The sequence below is a fragment of the Chaetura pelagica genome, unplaced genomic scaffold (assembly GCF_000747805.2).
Source record: "Chaetura pelagica isolate M959 unplaced genomic scaffold, ChaPel_1.0 scaffold171, whole genome shotgun sequence".
In the NCBI taxonomy this organism is placed as follows: Eukaryota; Metazoa; Chordata; class Aves; order Apodiformes; family Apodidae; genus Chaetura; species Chaetura pelagica.
The window spans coordinates 420424-433427 of record NW_009952066.1 but is presented as its reverse complement, the minus strand read 5'-3'; the positions used below and the strand labels follow the sequence as shown (position 1 = coordinate 433427).

The 13004-nt window shown below is 36.0% G+C and overlaps 1 protein-coding gene across 2 annotated transcripts in view; it reads right to left on the bottom strand.

The window, feature by feature from the left end:
* The window catches only part of CCDC88A (coiled-coil domain containing 88A), a 74526-nt gene that overhangs the window by 14848 nt on the left and 46674 nt on the right, over positions 1-13004 (bottom strand). For both annotated transcript variants that reach the window (XM_010004565.1, XM_010004573.1), the window contains exons 17-25: positions 9384-9522; positions 8548-8724; positions 7867-8028; positions 5384-5661; positions 5033-5176; positions 4092-4278; positions 3589-3734; positions 2857-2949; positions 2456-2670 (exon numbers count right to left, since the gene is read on the bottom strand). In XM_010004565.1, coding sequence (XP_010002867.1) covers positions 2456-2670; positions 2857-2949; positions 3589-3734; positions 4092-4278; positions 5033-5176; positions 5384-5661; positions 7867-8028; positions 8548-8724; positions 9384-9522 — 1541 coding nt within the window. The remainder of the gene's footprint in view (positions 1-2455; positions 2671-2856; positions 2950-3588; positions 3735-4091; positions 4279-5032; positions 5177-5383; positions 5662-7866; positions 8029-8547; positions 8725-9383; positions 9523-13004) is intronic.

The window sequence follows — 13004 nt, the reverse complement described above, 5'->3', positions numbered from 1 at the left end:
CCATTTTCTACTCCTACTGTTTGCCAGAAATATGCTGGGAAATTCTGTATAGTTAGTATTCACATCCTCAAGTAATTTTGCTCATGCATACAAGAAAATGTTACGCCAACATCTAAATGTTCTGGCAAAAGAAAATGAAGCCAAATATACTACTTTTTACTTCCACTATGATACGATGTAGTTACTACTGATACTATTTAAAAATGACAGACTAATATAGCCTTAATTCCTCGGGATGTTGTTAATAATCTGAAAAGGCTAAAGGGGAAGCAAACAAAAGTAACCTGTTTGTTGTTCTTTTTTCCACAGAAAAAAAATAATAATTAAATCCACTTGCCAGCCTTGGATTTCCTATGCAAACCACTATGCAACCACTGCCGTTTCCAGAAGCCTGAGATCAGGCTGGAACAGAACCTGTCTTTCCCATACCCCAAATGGCCTTCAACCAGTATGGAAAGCTACAACATCTCAGCTTTTGCATAGACAGGCAGCAGCTTACAGGTTTTCTTTCTTGTAGCTTCTTTCAGTGGAAGCTGCTACTGCTAGGACACTTCTTAAAGAAAAGGAGCCACAGTATCTTGATATTTAGGATTTACAGTCATTCTAAAAGAAGAAATAGACTGCAAAATGTGCACCATTACCAGTACTCACACCGAGATACTCTCTTTGTGAGATGCAAACTCAGTAAGAGTCTCAGTAAGATTGTCAGCATTGAATTGGCACAAAGTCATCCAAATTCTATCAAAAACTGTGGTTCCCATGGTGACATGTAATGGAGGAAGCTTAGGATCCAGAATTAGATCAGTGCTTCCAGTTTGTGGATAAATACACTGGGATTAAGGGGAACATGAGCAAGGCCCACAAAGTAGAAAATTAACAAGGTCTGAACAACTTCAAACCTCTTTTGAGGATGAGCCACCGTAACTCCAACCGTGGCTCCACAAGGAGGGTAACTGCACACTACAAGGTCCCAAGTGTCATGCAAAGAAAACTGTCACATAAAAGAGCCCTTCCAGAAGATGAAATTGTTGACACAGATGCAGATGATCTGAACCAAAGCGTGCATATTTGTGATTCAAACAAACACACTTGCAAACACATCCAACTATCCCTTCAGTCACCCTGAAATTCCACAAGGCTTCCGGTTTATATGTAAAAGCAACAGTTGCTGTTTTCAAAAGTCAAAAGCACTCTTTTTGAACCTTAACAGACCCTTATGCCAAAAAATGCTAAGCTTTCTAAACTGTCAAGTTAACAATGAAAATGCTAAGTATATCCTTGAATATCTTCTTCAGTTAGTACAAAAATAATAGGAAATCTGATTTTAAGTCTCCCTGAAATAGTGTTTTTAGTTGTTTTTAACTTCAACTAAGCATCTGCAATAAGCACAGAAGAAAAAAATTCATCATAACAACTTCAGTAATTTCTGACACAGCAAATTCATAGCTGGCACAAAAACCAGAGTATAGATCTGCTGTCTTTTGAAACCCAAGACATTAAAGTTTTTACAAAAGTATTGCAAAGACTTAAAGAGAATTTTAATGCACATGCATTCTGATGCTTTTACATGGACAGCCAAAATGCTTTTGGTGCATAGGTATTACACAGAATCATTACAACTCGATAACTTGGCTGTAATATTATCTCTCCAGTTGTGGGAAATTGAGCAGTTTATGATTTATACCAACAGCAGGTAACAAAAATACAGATAATAAATGTAAATTCTGCACAGAGTTTGGTTTTGTATACTGTAGGCATCCTGACATGATGGCTGTCAGGTTCTTTCAAGGTTAGCAAATTGTGCCTGGAATATTTGATGTATACACACTTCTGTAACCCTCCTCAGTCGCCCTCTCAGCCACTTCAGTCTAATCTTTAGGATCAGTAATGATTCGCATCTTCTTAACAGTTTGTGTCTCTACATTATCTCCTCCTATTACATATTCAAGTATTATCAAAATTCTTCATTGTTGGCATTGTGAGATGCAGAGACAACACCTTCAGACAGAGAATCTTTTCAGCAACTAAAGGATGTTAGCACAGCTACAGCTTGGAAAGTACTTCCAAGACAAAGGGAAGGATTCATGCTGGGACAAGTGGGAGAAACAAAATAGGGTTCCAGTGGTGGCATCTGACATTCTATGCAAAATTCTACTTTTCTGACTGGTAACAGTGCCTGGTTCATCTTACCCAAGCACTGTAAACGTATTTTAACATTTAGATTTAAAGCTACTGAAACGCTAAAAACTAGTTCCTGCCCAAACACTCAAGGCATATGCAAGAAGTCAGTATAAATCTGTCATTAATAAATTAATTAAGGCTTCATTCCTAAAGACTTAAGAAAAAATCTTGCAAAGGACACAGCCTTTTCTGAGTACCCCTTAATTTTTAATCACATCAAAAAGAGCATTTAGCCAAGGATTATAAAAAGAAACAAATGTTTTGCAGTACTCACTACTACTCTTTTTGGTCCCCAAGGTCTGGCCATCTTCAAGAGAGTTTGAGCCCACAGAGGAACTATCCTGACTGTCCTGGTGGGGCAGCTGAAGAAATCCTTCACTGGACTCTGAACGGGTCGGTGTAAGAGTCACAGACTTCAAACGTTCCCGATTCACATCCTTCTTAGATTTTATCAGCTTCCTCATTTTAAGAGTGATCCAGTTGCCCCTTCTGTTATTGATAATACAGTACATTTGTAATACATTACTTATGCCTTCAGACTTTTCCTAATTTGTATGCAAGAACACAGACATGATTCTGCTCCCCTGAGGTTTAACAAAATCTTGATCAGCTGGAACAGAATAGGTATGTCACATTTTAGATTTGTGTCTATTTTTATATAACGTTCCTAAGTACCTTCTTGGTGGAGATGGTTCATAAAATTTATACTGATCCATTATCTTCTCCTCCAATTTCTCCTTCTGTCGCCTTAATTCATTTAGCTTGTCACTGTAAACAGAAATGAATGATAAAGTATGCTTCAAAAATGTATATATAATGTGTGAGCGGCATATTCCTTTGGATATCTGTTATCTGAAAGTCGTCACTCTTCATGAGGAATTCTTATTTATTTTGTTTTTTTGAAAAAATAAAAAAAGCTACAGCAAACAAGCAGTGTTTTTAGCACTAAAATATAACACTGAAAAAAATTCCATTTGCCTTTATTACACAACAGAATTTCCTCATTTTAAAAAAACAACAACAACAACAATAATAATAATAATAAAGTGCATATAGACTCTTAACAGAATCATTCAGATGGGCACATTTTCTCTTCTCTCAAATTCAATAAAGAAGTTTTCAGATTACAAACCCAGGAACTTTGCTTGTAGTAAAATGAGGAATAAATGACGTTTTTTATTCCTCTTTTGCATCGTTAGTGATGAACACTTATGCACTGACCCTTCAGAACTAAAAATGTTTGTAGTTCATCTGCTTTTGATATAGAATTAAATTTTTTATTTTAAAAAGAGAAACACTTCAGAAGTAGCACACATATTAATTTCTATATAAAACAGAACCTTTTAAAAAAATACAGGTAGTGTTAACTGCCCTCATCACAGTAATTTCATTATTTTAAAAACTCACATGTACTGCCTTTGCTCTACATGGAAGAGATCCTTGCTTTCCATATTCTGCTCAAGTAATGTTCTATTCTGTAGCATTAATGTCTGAATTTGATCCAGTAGATGTCTGTTTTCCTCCTCCAGATTTCCTTTAAGCTGGCTAAGCAGCTGTTGAAATATATGAAATGGTACAAGCATATATATGTGAGCATATTTTACACACAGATGAGATTACAGAGAAAATTAAGGTCTGCAAAGGATTCTGATAGTCAAAATCAAACAGAAAACTAAATCGTGACTAAACTGATAAAAACCTCTTTTATGCTTTAAATAACTTACAACAGTTTACGAAACACAAATCAGGTTTTTTATTGCTTGTACAAGGAAATTAATTTGTCTTCAGACCAAGTTTATTATCTATAAACCAATGACTAATTCTCAAGCATTTGATTTTATCAATCTACAAATACAATTATATAAATATTACAATATTATCAGTCATGAAACAGCATAATTCTCACCTACCTCACATTGATTATTTAGCTTTGTTGATGTAATATCCAGTTGTTGGTACTGTTCTTTGAGTTTAGAAAACTCTGCTTCTAATCGTGTTTGTTCTAGTTTGGAATTGTTCAATAATGTTTTTAAATTCTTATGATCAGTTTGGAGAACTTCATTCTCTCTCAAGAGCTGACTGTATGTATGAGTAAGCCTGGAATTAAAAGACACCATAAAGAATACATGCAGATAGAAGGAAGCTTATTCATGACCCAGATTACCTCTGAAGCATGAAATTTTCAGGGCTCCATACTACTCCCTGGAATACATATAAATATTTCTTAGCGTAGGAAAGTCATCTCTTAGTCTGATTTTCTGAGGTAGGCATTCTGCTTTCAAGCCAAACACTCCAGGTTCCCCACATTTAAAAATAAAGCAGGATTCCTAAATGTAAATATCACAACTTGTTTTAAGATTAAACTTTTCAAAATACAAGAATCTAACAAAATTGCTAGAATTTCTTGCCAACACAAAATAGCAAGGAAATAGGAGTGATCCAAACTTTGACATGGAGGCTGCAGATATTAAGTCTCGCGCCAAATATAGGAGGCATTTAATTGTGAGCCTCTTTGCCAGATGACCAAATCTTAATACCTTTCTTTGAGAGGGAAAATACCATGCTATGCAAATATGACTATTCAACCCGACTATGCATGGCAAGTTATATCTCAGTATTTTCAGGATATAGTTTTTTTGTGACTTTGACTTTCTTTTCCCTCAGTTCAGTTTTTCTACAATGACTTTTGCAGAACAGCAAGAGTGGAGTTGCTCTAAGGTGTGGATGATAAGGTATGGATCGTCAAGCGTCCTTAATTGCCACATCAGGTATGTGAGATAGACCAATTGTTTAGACTGTACTGGCAAGTGCTCAGAGCTCTACTAATAAACACATCAGACACTTGCTTTACCTTTCGTTTTCATCACAGAGTTTTTTATACTCTGCTGCTACAGTTTCATGTTTTTCATTTTGCTGCAGCATTTTCTCCTGTTCTACCTTGAGTACTTTATCCAATTCTTCCAGCTGCACTTTCTGTTTCAGCAATTGATTGTACCTGCAAACAAAAAAATCACATTTGAGTTTCTTGGTTTAAAATGACAAGAAAATAAAGAATTTTTTTTAAATGTGATCTTTCAAAGTTTGAAGATCTTAATGTTAACTTTCAGTAAAATTAATTTCATTCATACTAGTTATACACCAGTTTTTGCTTTTTGCTCAGGTATAGCAGACACTCAGTTTACTAATACATATTAGTATTTACCTATCTTCTAGGTCCTTATGCTCCACTTCCAGATTTTTGTGTGCAGATTTAAGACTTCCATGTTTAGCAATCAGGGATTCATACTCAGAAGCTTGCCGTTCATGCAAGTGTTCGAGTTTTTCATGATCTTTGAGAAGTGAATCATACAAAGACTTCAGATCCTCCCGTTCCTTGAGCACACACTCGTTTTCATTCTCTAAAGCAGACTGCTGGATCAACAGCTGCGCATTCTGATTCATTAGAGATGTACTTTGAGAATTAAGGGTGGAATTTTCAACCTGCAGTCATAAACATGTGACAAGAGTTGCAAATAAATTTCATAGTCTGGATTATTTTCTTTGTCTCCTCCTATTAAAAAATTTATTGAGCAACCTTCTAGTTATTCCATTACCTGAACACCATCAAAGAAAATACTTTTTGTTCTTATATTCCAAAACATAATTCCAATTCAAATGTCCATTAAAACATTAAAGCCTTCAGCACTAGAGAGATTGAAAACAAACAAATAACAACTTTACTCTGTGTGCCTCTGGAGATATTAGCCTAATCTAGACCTTGGATACCTTATAGAACTGATGACACCTAACATGCCTGTCATCTGACCTAGATTAGTCTCCTTTCCTTCTCTTTCCTATTCAAGAGATTAAAAACAAACTACTGAGGCTTCTCATACCCTCAGGGTACCTATTAAGGAAAAAGAAAATAAAAATCTATCACTCCAGTGCACGCCGTTACTAAGGAACAAATCTCTTTCTATTGAAACTGCAGCATTCTTTGTTACAGATGAGAAAGCTGAACCTTTCACTAGAAATGAAGCAATGTCTGATGGCATCTGTATCCTATGGAACTTCCCAGACTGGATCCCCAGTTTTGTTTAGTTCAGAATTCCCAGTTAGCGTTTAAGAAATCCTTTCTTCTATGTTCCTTAGGGGTATCAGAGGGAATGGCTGAATTACAGTTGCCTAAAACCAGTTTTGACATAGTCCATGTAAATCAGCTTAGTGTGCACTTCGGACTTAGCTAATAGTTAATCACCTGTATTTTTATGAATGTATTTCACCTTTCATTTTGATTTAAAGTTGATGGAGAGTTGTCTTGCAACTTCCCTGAAGCTGTGAGCAAAATAGCTATATTTTCAAGGGAGGAAAGGAACTCTCTTTCTCAGTCTTGTTGGGTGTAACATCATTCAGTCACTCCAGACAACAAAAACCACTATTTGGTGAGATTCAACATGAAAAAAGTAAAATAAATAAATGGAAAGGTAGAAGACACTCCTCCTCTCAACTCTCTGTCTCAATACTTTCAAATATCTCCAGTTACTTAATTCTACAGATTTATCAGATAGGAAAGGCCTATGCTGTTGTGGAATTCATGAAGCAAAAAGGAACTACATAGATATTCCTGTTTGTTTTTTTTGACAAATGGTATTACAAAACTAGAGTTCTGAATCCCAGAGATATATCCTCATCTTTAAAATGGTGTATTTTCATGCCCACATGTACTAATTTTTAACAACTGGATGAGATACAGTGTGTGCACAAATGCTCACAGGCTCATCAGTCACAAAGGGGAGGACTGTGCACTAATTTGATTTCCATGTGGCAAACAGAAAGTCCATCTGCGGTACAATCGTGTTCTACTTTCCAGAAACAAACAGGATGCTAACTTGAGGCATTCACAAAACGCATTATTTGTTTAAAGGACTCCTTCACTCTTTAATTTCCACCCTCCATAATTTCTCACATTGTTTACTATTTCTTTTTAACTGTGGATTCTGTATTCCCTCTTTCAATAGTTTTGATCCTTAGAGCTCCAAGTAGCTTAGATCCATTAACATAAGTATTTATCAGAGAGAGAGAAAAAAAATAATTAAAAAAATGTATTTAACAACCCTGTAAAGCATGGAGAATAACATCTGAATTTCAGCCCTAAGAGCTGTAAGACTCTGTGGGCGATCAATTTTATAATTTACACAATCACACGTTACATTTTTTTTTTCTCTGAATAATGTGAATTCAATATTCACATATTTATGCAGTTTTCAATGTTTTGTTTGTTGGGATTTTTTCAAATCTTATGTACTTACTGACTTTCCTCCTAGGTATGGCTTTTATTTCTTTATTTTTAAACTATTTATAACAGACAAAATACTGATTTTTTGAGTCTCTGGACACACTACTTCCTTGACCTAATTTAGAAGTTTTAAAACAATTCTAGTAGAAGTCTGAATAAGAGAATCTACTCCTAAGTATAAAGGCAAGAGTTTAAATTGAACAAACATAAGGGATGAAACCAAACTTCTAGAAACGTTATTATTCAAGGGCAAACAAAATATTGATTGCTCTTAGTGCAGATTGTTTGCACATTACTTTCTTTTCCTTCTCTGTACCAGAAGTGAAGTATGATATAAAATACATCATTAGCTTTAAAGCCTTCATCTGAAAAAAAAGGAATTTTTTGAAAGCAAAGTAGGAAAACATTACCTGCAGCTTGGCATTTTGAGTTTGTAGAGTAGTATTTTGTTCCTGTAGAGAAACAGTCTGTCTCTGAAGTGCAAGAATCTGAGCCTGCAGATTGCTATTCTGTGTCTCAAGCTGCTTTAACTGTGTCTTCAGTGCTTGCTTCTCCGCCTGCAGTGTGGCATTCTTCAAACATTAGGGGGGAAAAAAAATATTAAACTCACAGTTGTTTACTGAACTTCCATTAAAAAACCCCATTTCTCTAAAACAAACAAAACAACGTGATTTTGCAGAGATTTACAGGATGGAAAAATACCTAAATCACCTTATATAACAAAGTAACATACTGATATGATCACTACAGGTTAAGACTGAAGAAACTGATAACTAATATTGTACTTATGGAGAAACAGTAGAGAAATCTCCATGATTCATGTAAATAAGAATTATGTAAGAGGGATTTAAGAGATATCTGTGGATTCAAAAGGGCAAATTCAGGTTTCCACATCTCCTTTTAAATACTGGTTAAGTGCTTTACAGCATCTGTCAGTGTAGAATCCAGATGCTTCATAAACTATATTTAAACCCCATTCAGCTTGGTATATAAACTAGGTGGTAAATGGCGCATTTTCCTAATAATACTCTCATTTCTATTACTGGAACAGCTCACAGCAAATGAAATAAAAATCATTAAAAACATCTTACATTCCTTTCTACTTCTATTAGTCTATCTTTAACTTTCAGTAATTCTCTGGTAGTTTCCTGATTTTCTTTCTCCCACTTATTGACGGATTGATTGTCGTCTTCAGCTCTTGGAGGTGAATTCTGAACCATTCTTTCCTCCTCTTGTCTTTGCTTAAGAGCTTCATAGTTCTTTTTCACCTGAAATTATTTAGGACAATTTACATTAGATTTAGAATTTTCCATTTTCTACATCCTACTTTATTACATGACCATAAAGCTTTTCAAAGAACAGAAAGTGATATATGTGTATTACTATATCTGTAGGTTTGCTTCTTGTATGTTTGCGGAGATAACCCACAAATAATTGATGGATAGTGACAGCTGAAACGCAAACACTTGGGCTCTCAGTAATACTTGTCTAAGAGAAAGACACCTCCATTTTCTATTTTATTTCAGTGCTTTTAACTGTATCCCCCAACTTTTATGAAGTACAACAACCAAGGACATTGTATTTCTCTTTTTTACCAGTCCACTGAAGCTCTTCAAGGTAGATCAGAAAATGCAACTTACTAAGAAACCACTATTTTTGGCATGCCAAATCAAATCAACTTCAAATTATTTCTCCACCTGACATATTCAATGACCAGTAAATAAACTCAGCAACAACTTTTTATGTCTTTTCAACACTGGGCCTATATTATTGAAGTCTTAAAAAGCCATCATACCTTTGTCATGCTTTACATTACCCCAACAGCATCCCATCTTTTGCTGTCTTACACAAAAGGTCAAGTGCACAAACAACAATAGCTGGTATAGGAGTAATTTAATCTGACAGAAAAAAACGTTGATCTCCTTACTGTTTTAAGTTCCTGACGGAGTTGCTGGTTTAAATTTGTTGATTCTTCTAAACGAGCTTCCAAAGCAGCAATTTTTTCTTCTTTTATTTCAAGAGACTTCTTAAGTGTGGATTCTAATTTTGACTCCAAAAGCTTGTACCTACTGATTAATGACATCACACACAAAGAAGTACATATTTCAAAGAAGTATTTGAGGTATTCAAATTCTAAAATGTTCTGAAACAGCAGTCTCATAGCTACATTTAAAAATTCTGGATCGCTGACCCTATTCAAAAACATGAGGACACCTCAGTATTATTATAAAGTCCTATGCCTAAACCAAACAGAAGATGAAAATCAAAAACATTTTAAAATCTTTCCTTCTTTCAAAACATATTAGACATACAAAGAGCCAATTTCAGCCACACCAGCAGGGTGCTGGCTTTATTTGGATCATGAATGTATGTGTGATGCCAGCAGTCTTCCTCCTGGCTCCACTCCAGTGAATCCAGAGGGGACCTGAACTAAATTAGAATGTGAAGTATTTGAAGAGCAAGATTTTCATCAGTTTGCATTTCCTGCCAGCTCACAAAGAGGAGGCATGAGGGAAGGGGAGGGAATACAGTACTTTGCAGGTGCAAACTAATTTGATGTATGAATGTGCAAATTGCTCACTCAGCCCAGCTGCTGATATTTTAAGACTGTTACCACTCCTGATGTGTAAAGCTTCTATTTTTTACCATATTTATAACATCGTAGGATAACTAAAAAACCTAAACCACATATCTGGGAGAGAAGTGGTCAGATTTAGAATATATCAGTATCTTCCGAAAATTGTCAGTACAGGATATTCTAATGAATTATTAGCCTTTTTAGAAAATACTGAAACGACACTCACTAATAACTTTTAAACCATTCAGTCACTGTACATGTATCCTGAATCTGGAAAATAACCCACTTCTCTCCACAGTAGGGTAAAATAAACCAAATCACTGATACCCCCACCTTTTAATCTTGACTGCTGAAGAATCTATCAGTTTAGTGAACAGAATACATTGCAAGAGACTCCTGAATGGACAACAGCATTAGATCTAGTCAGGAACTGGAGCAGAAGACCAATGCTAAGAGAATTATTAAGTAGAAAGCTGTCCAGTAGCTTCATGTAGTAGGAGGACAATCCTAGATTTTTAAGGTATGACAAGTAATTCACAAGGACTTAAGAAACAATAGGCAGTCTATGACTATTGGAATAGACAGCATTTTATCTTCTTGAGCTGAAGCATACATTCAGCTGCAAATAAGAATTTCTGTTACTGAAAAGTTACACAAGTAAGGAAAAAGACTAATAGCAGAGACCAAATATCCAGGTTCCTTTTGAACACCTAATAATGAAGGATGGTACAAATTTTCTAGCGTCACTGAGATTTGGGTATTTCAGAATCAGAGTCAAAATCCATAAATCTTTTGTCTACAGACAAGAGCACTTGAAAGGTGAGAAAAAATGGAAGACCTGTCAAAGCTAACTGATCAAATGTGATCAGCTTAGGCCCCAACAGAAAGACTCTGAAGGGCTGTCAAGAACATTCAACAAAAAAAACCACAAGCCGTTCTTTCCACGCAGGAAGAGAAAAATTTTGCATTTTTAATTTCTGTTATCAAAATGAGAGATGGGGGCCAAAAATACTCAGAAGAAATTTTGGCAGTAATGAACTTAGCTTTCTCCATACAGGCCTGATGAAACAATTGCTAATGTGTCTCCTAGGTAATAGGATAAAGCAAACAATCCAGGTACCTTTTGGAAAGGCAGGACAGTGGCAGAGCACAGTTTTAAACCAACCACTTTGAAAACAAATATTCCCCATTCACAACCATCCAGCTCCACACGAAGTTTTTGAAGGTAGATCTACATTCTGGTTTGGAAAGAAGCTCAAAACAATAGCCCAAGTTTCTTCACATCTAAACCTGCATGGTTACAAGCCTGAGCTCAGAGGTAGACATCACATAATGTTCTGGGTAAGCTTCAGGATACGAAGCTTATTGCACACGTTCCCACAGATCACATTACACCCAGCCTGACACTCAAATATCTTGTACCATCAAATATTCCATCTGCTTTTGTGGTACTTTCACGTGGTCAGTGTTGGACAAGCAAGCTTGTCATCAACACATTTCTAGACAGGCGTTATCTCCTGGTGAAAGGCAATCCCCAAAGAATTAAGCATAAGCTTCTCTTAGGACAGTGCAGCTGAGCATCAAATGACAAGAGATCTAAGGCCAGCAGTTGACATGTGCCAAGTGCAGGTCAACCAGCATGAAATGCTTGAGCCTGCTCTCTGGGCTCTGCTCTTAATATACCATATATACATAGCAAAAACTATGCAATGACTTCTTGAAAAAGGAATACCCATTAGAAAAGCACTAAAGGAGGATGGCAGGATGAAAAAGAAAATAACTTATTTGTGTATTTCCCATACACAGCTAACCTGGAACCAAAGAAACAGGTCATAACAGGGCCCAGACATATGTTAAAAGTTAATTTATAATTTAATGAAAGCTGGATAAAATTCCCCATTCCAAAGAGATCTGTAACTCAAAATTTCTTCCAAATTATAATTTATAGATCCATTATAACATCATTATTTCAAATGCAAAGGAAACAATAATATTGTATGTCCCAAAGTTATAATTCATATATATAGTAAAAAAACAACTAACCTATAGGAAGTGAACCCACAACATCTGATCTTTAGAAGTATCAGCACCTCTGAAGGACAAGTGCCACAGTATGGAAAGCAGTAGACGAATCTTTTCATGTAGTATGATTTTGCAAAAGCACCTTTATAGAACAGTACTGACCCCCTTTGTGGAAGCATTCACTCCAACCATGTGGAATCCAGAACGTGATTTAGAAAAATGTTGCTTAAAGTGGACTTCCTCATCTAAGCCATTTAAGCTTCAACTCAAGGATTGGCTCTTCTTTGCATGGTATACTCACCTAAGAAGAAACCTAACACATACTGTGACAGTAGTGCTTAAATTTGAAGAAATCACACTAGTCAAATTTATGAGGACTTTTCTTGACAGAAGAACCCCTCATCTGTGAGCTGAGAAAGGTAGATGAAAGACACCAGGAGAAAACAAGAGGTGGTGACAGTCTCTCCCTACAGGATGCTGGCACCATCCCAATAACAGAGTGCTGGCAGCAAGAAAGGAAAAACTGAAGAAGAAAAAATGTTGTTTGGTTTTGTGGGGTTTTTTTACACAGAAGGCCCCAAATCAATTTACATGTTCATGGCAATCAGTTGTAATAACTGATCATGACAGCAGTTGTTCTTTTTATTGGGTGGGGGGGGAGGGTTTGTGTGTGTGTGTAGGTTGGGGGTTTTTTCGGTTGTGTTTTTTTTTTTAAAGAGCACAACTAAATAGCATCATGAAATAAAGACTGGCTGGAAGCCTACACTAGTCTGCTTTTCTCCTGTCACAAATTTCCCCTAAATCCCCGCAGAATAAGACAGAACACAACATACGGGAGAGGAAACAGATGTCAAGGCAGCAGCTGCTTTACAAAGGTAGGTGTGGTGGTGTGAAAGAGCCAGTATGAAGTTTTGGAGACACTCAAGTATTAGATACTTCCCAGTGTAA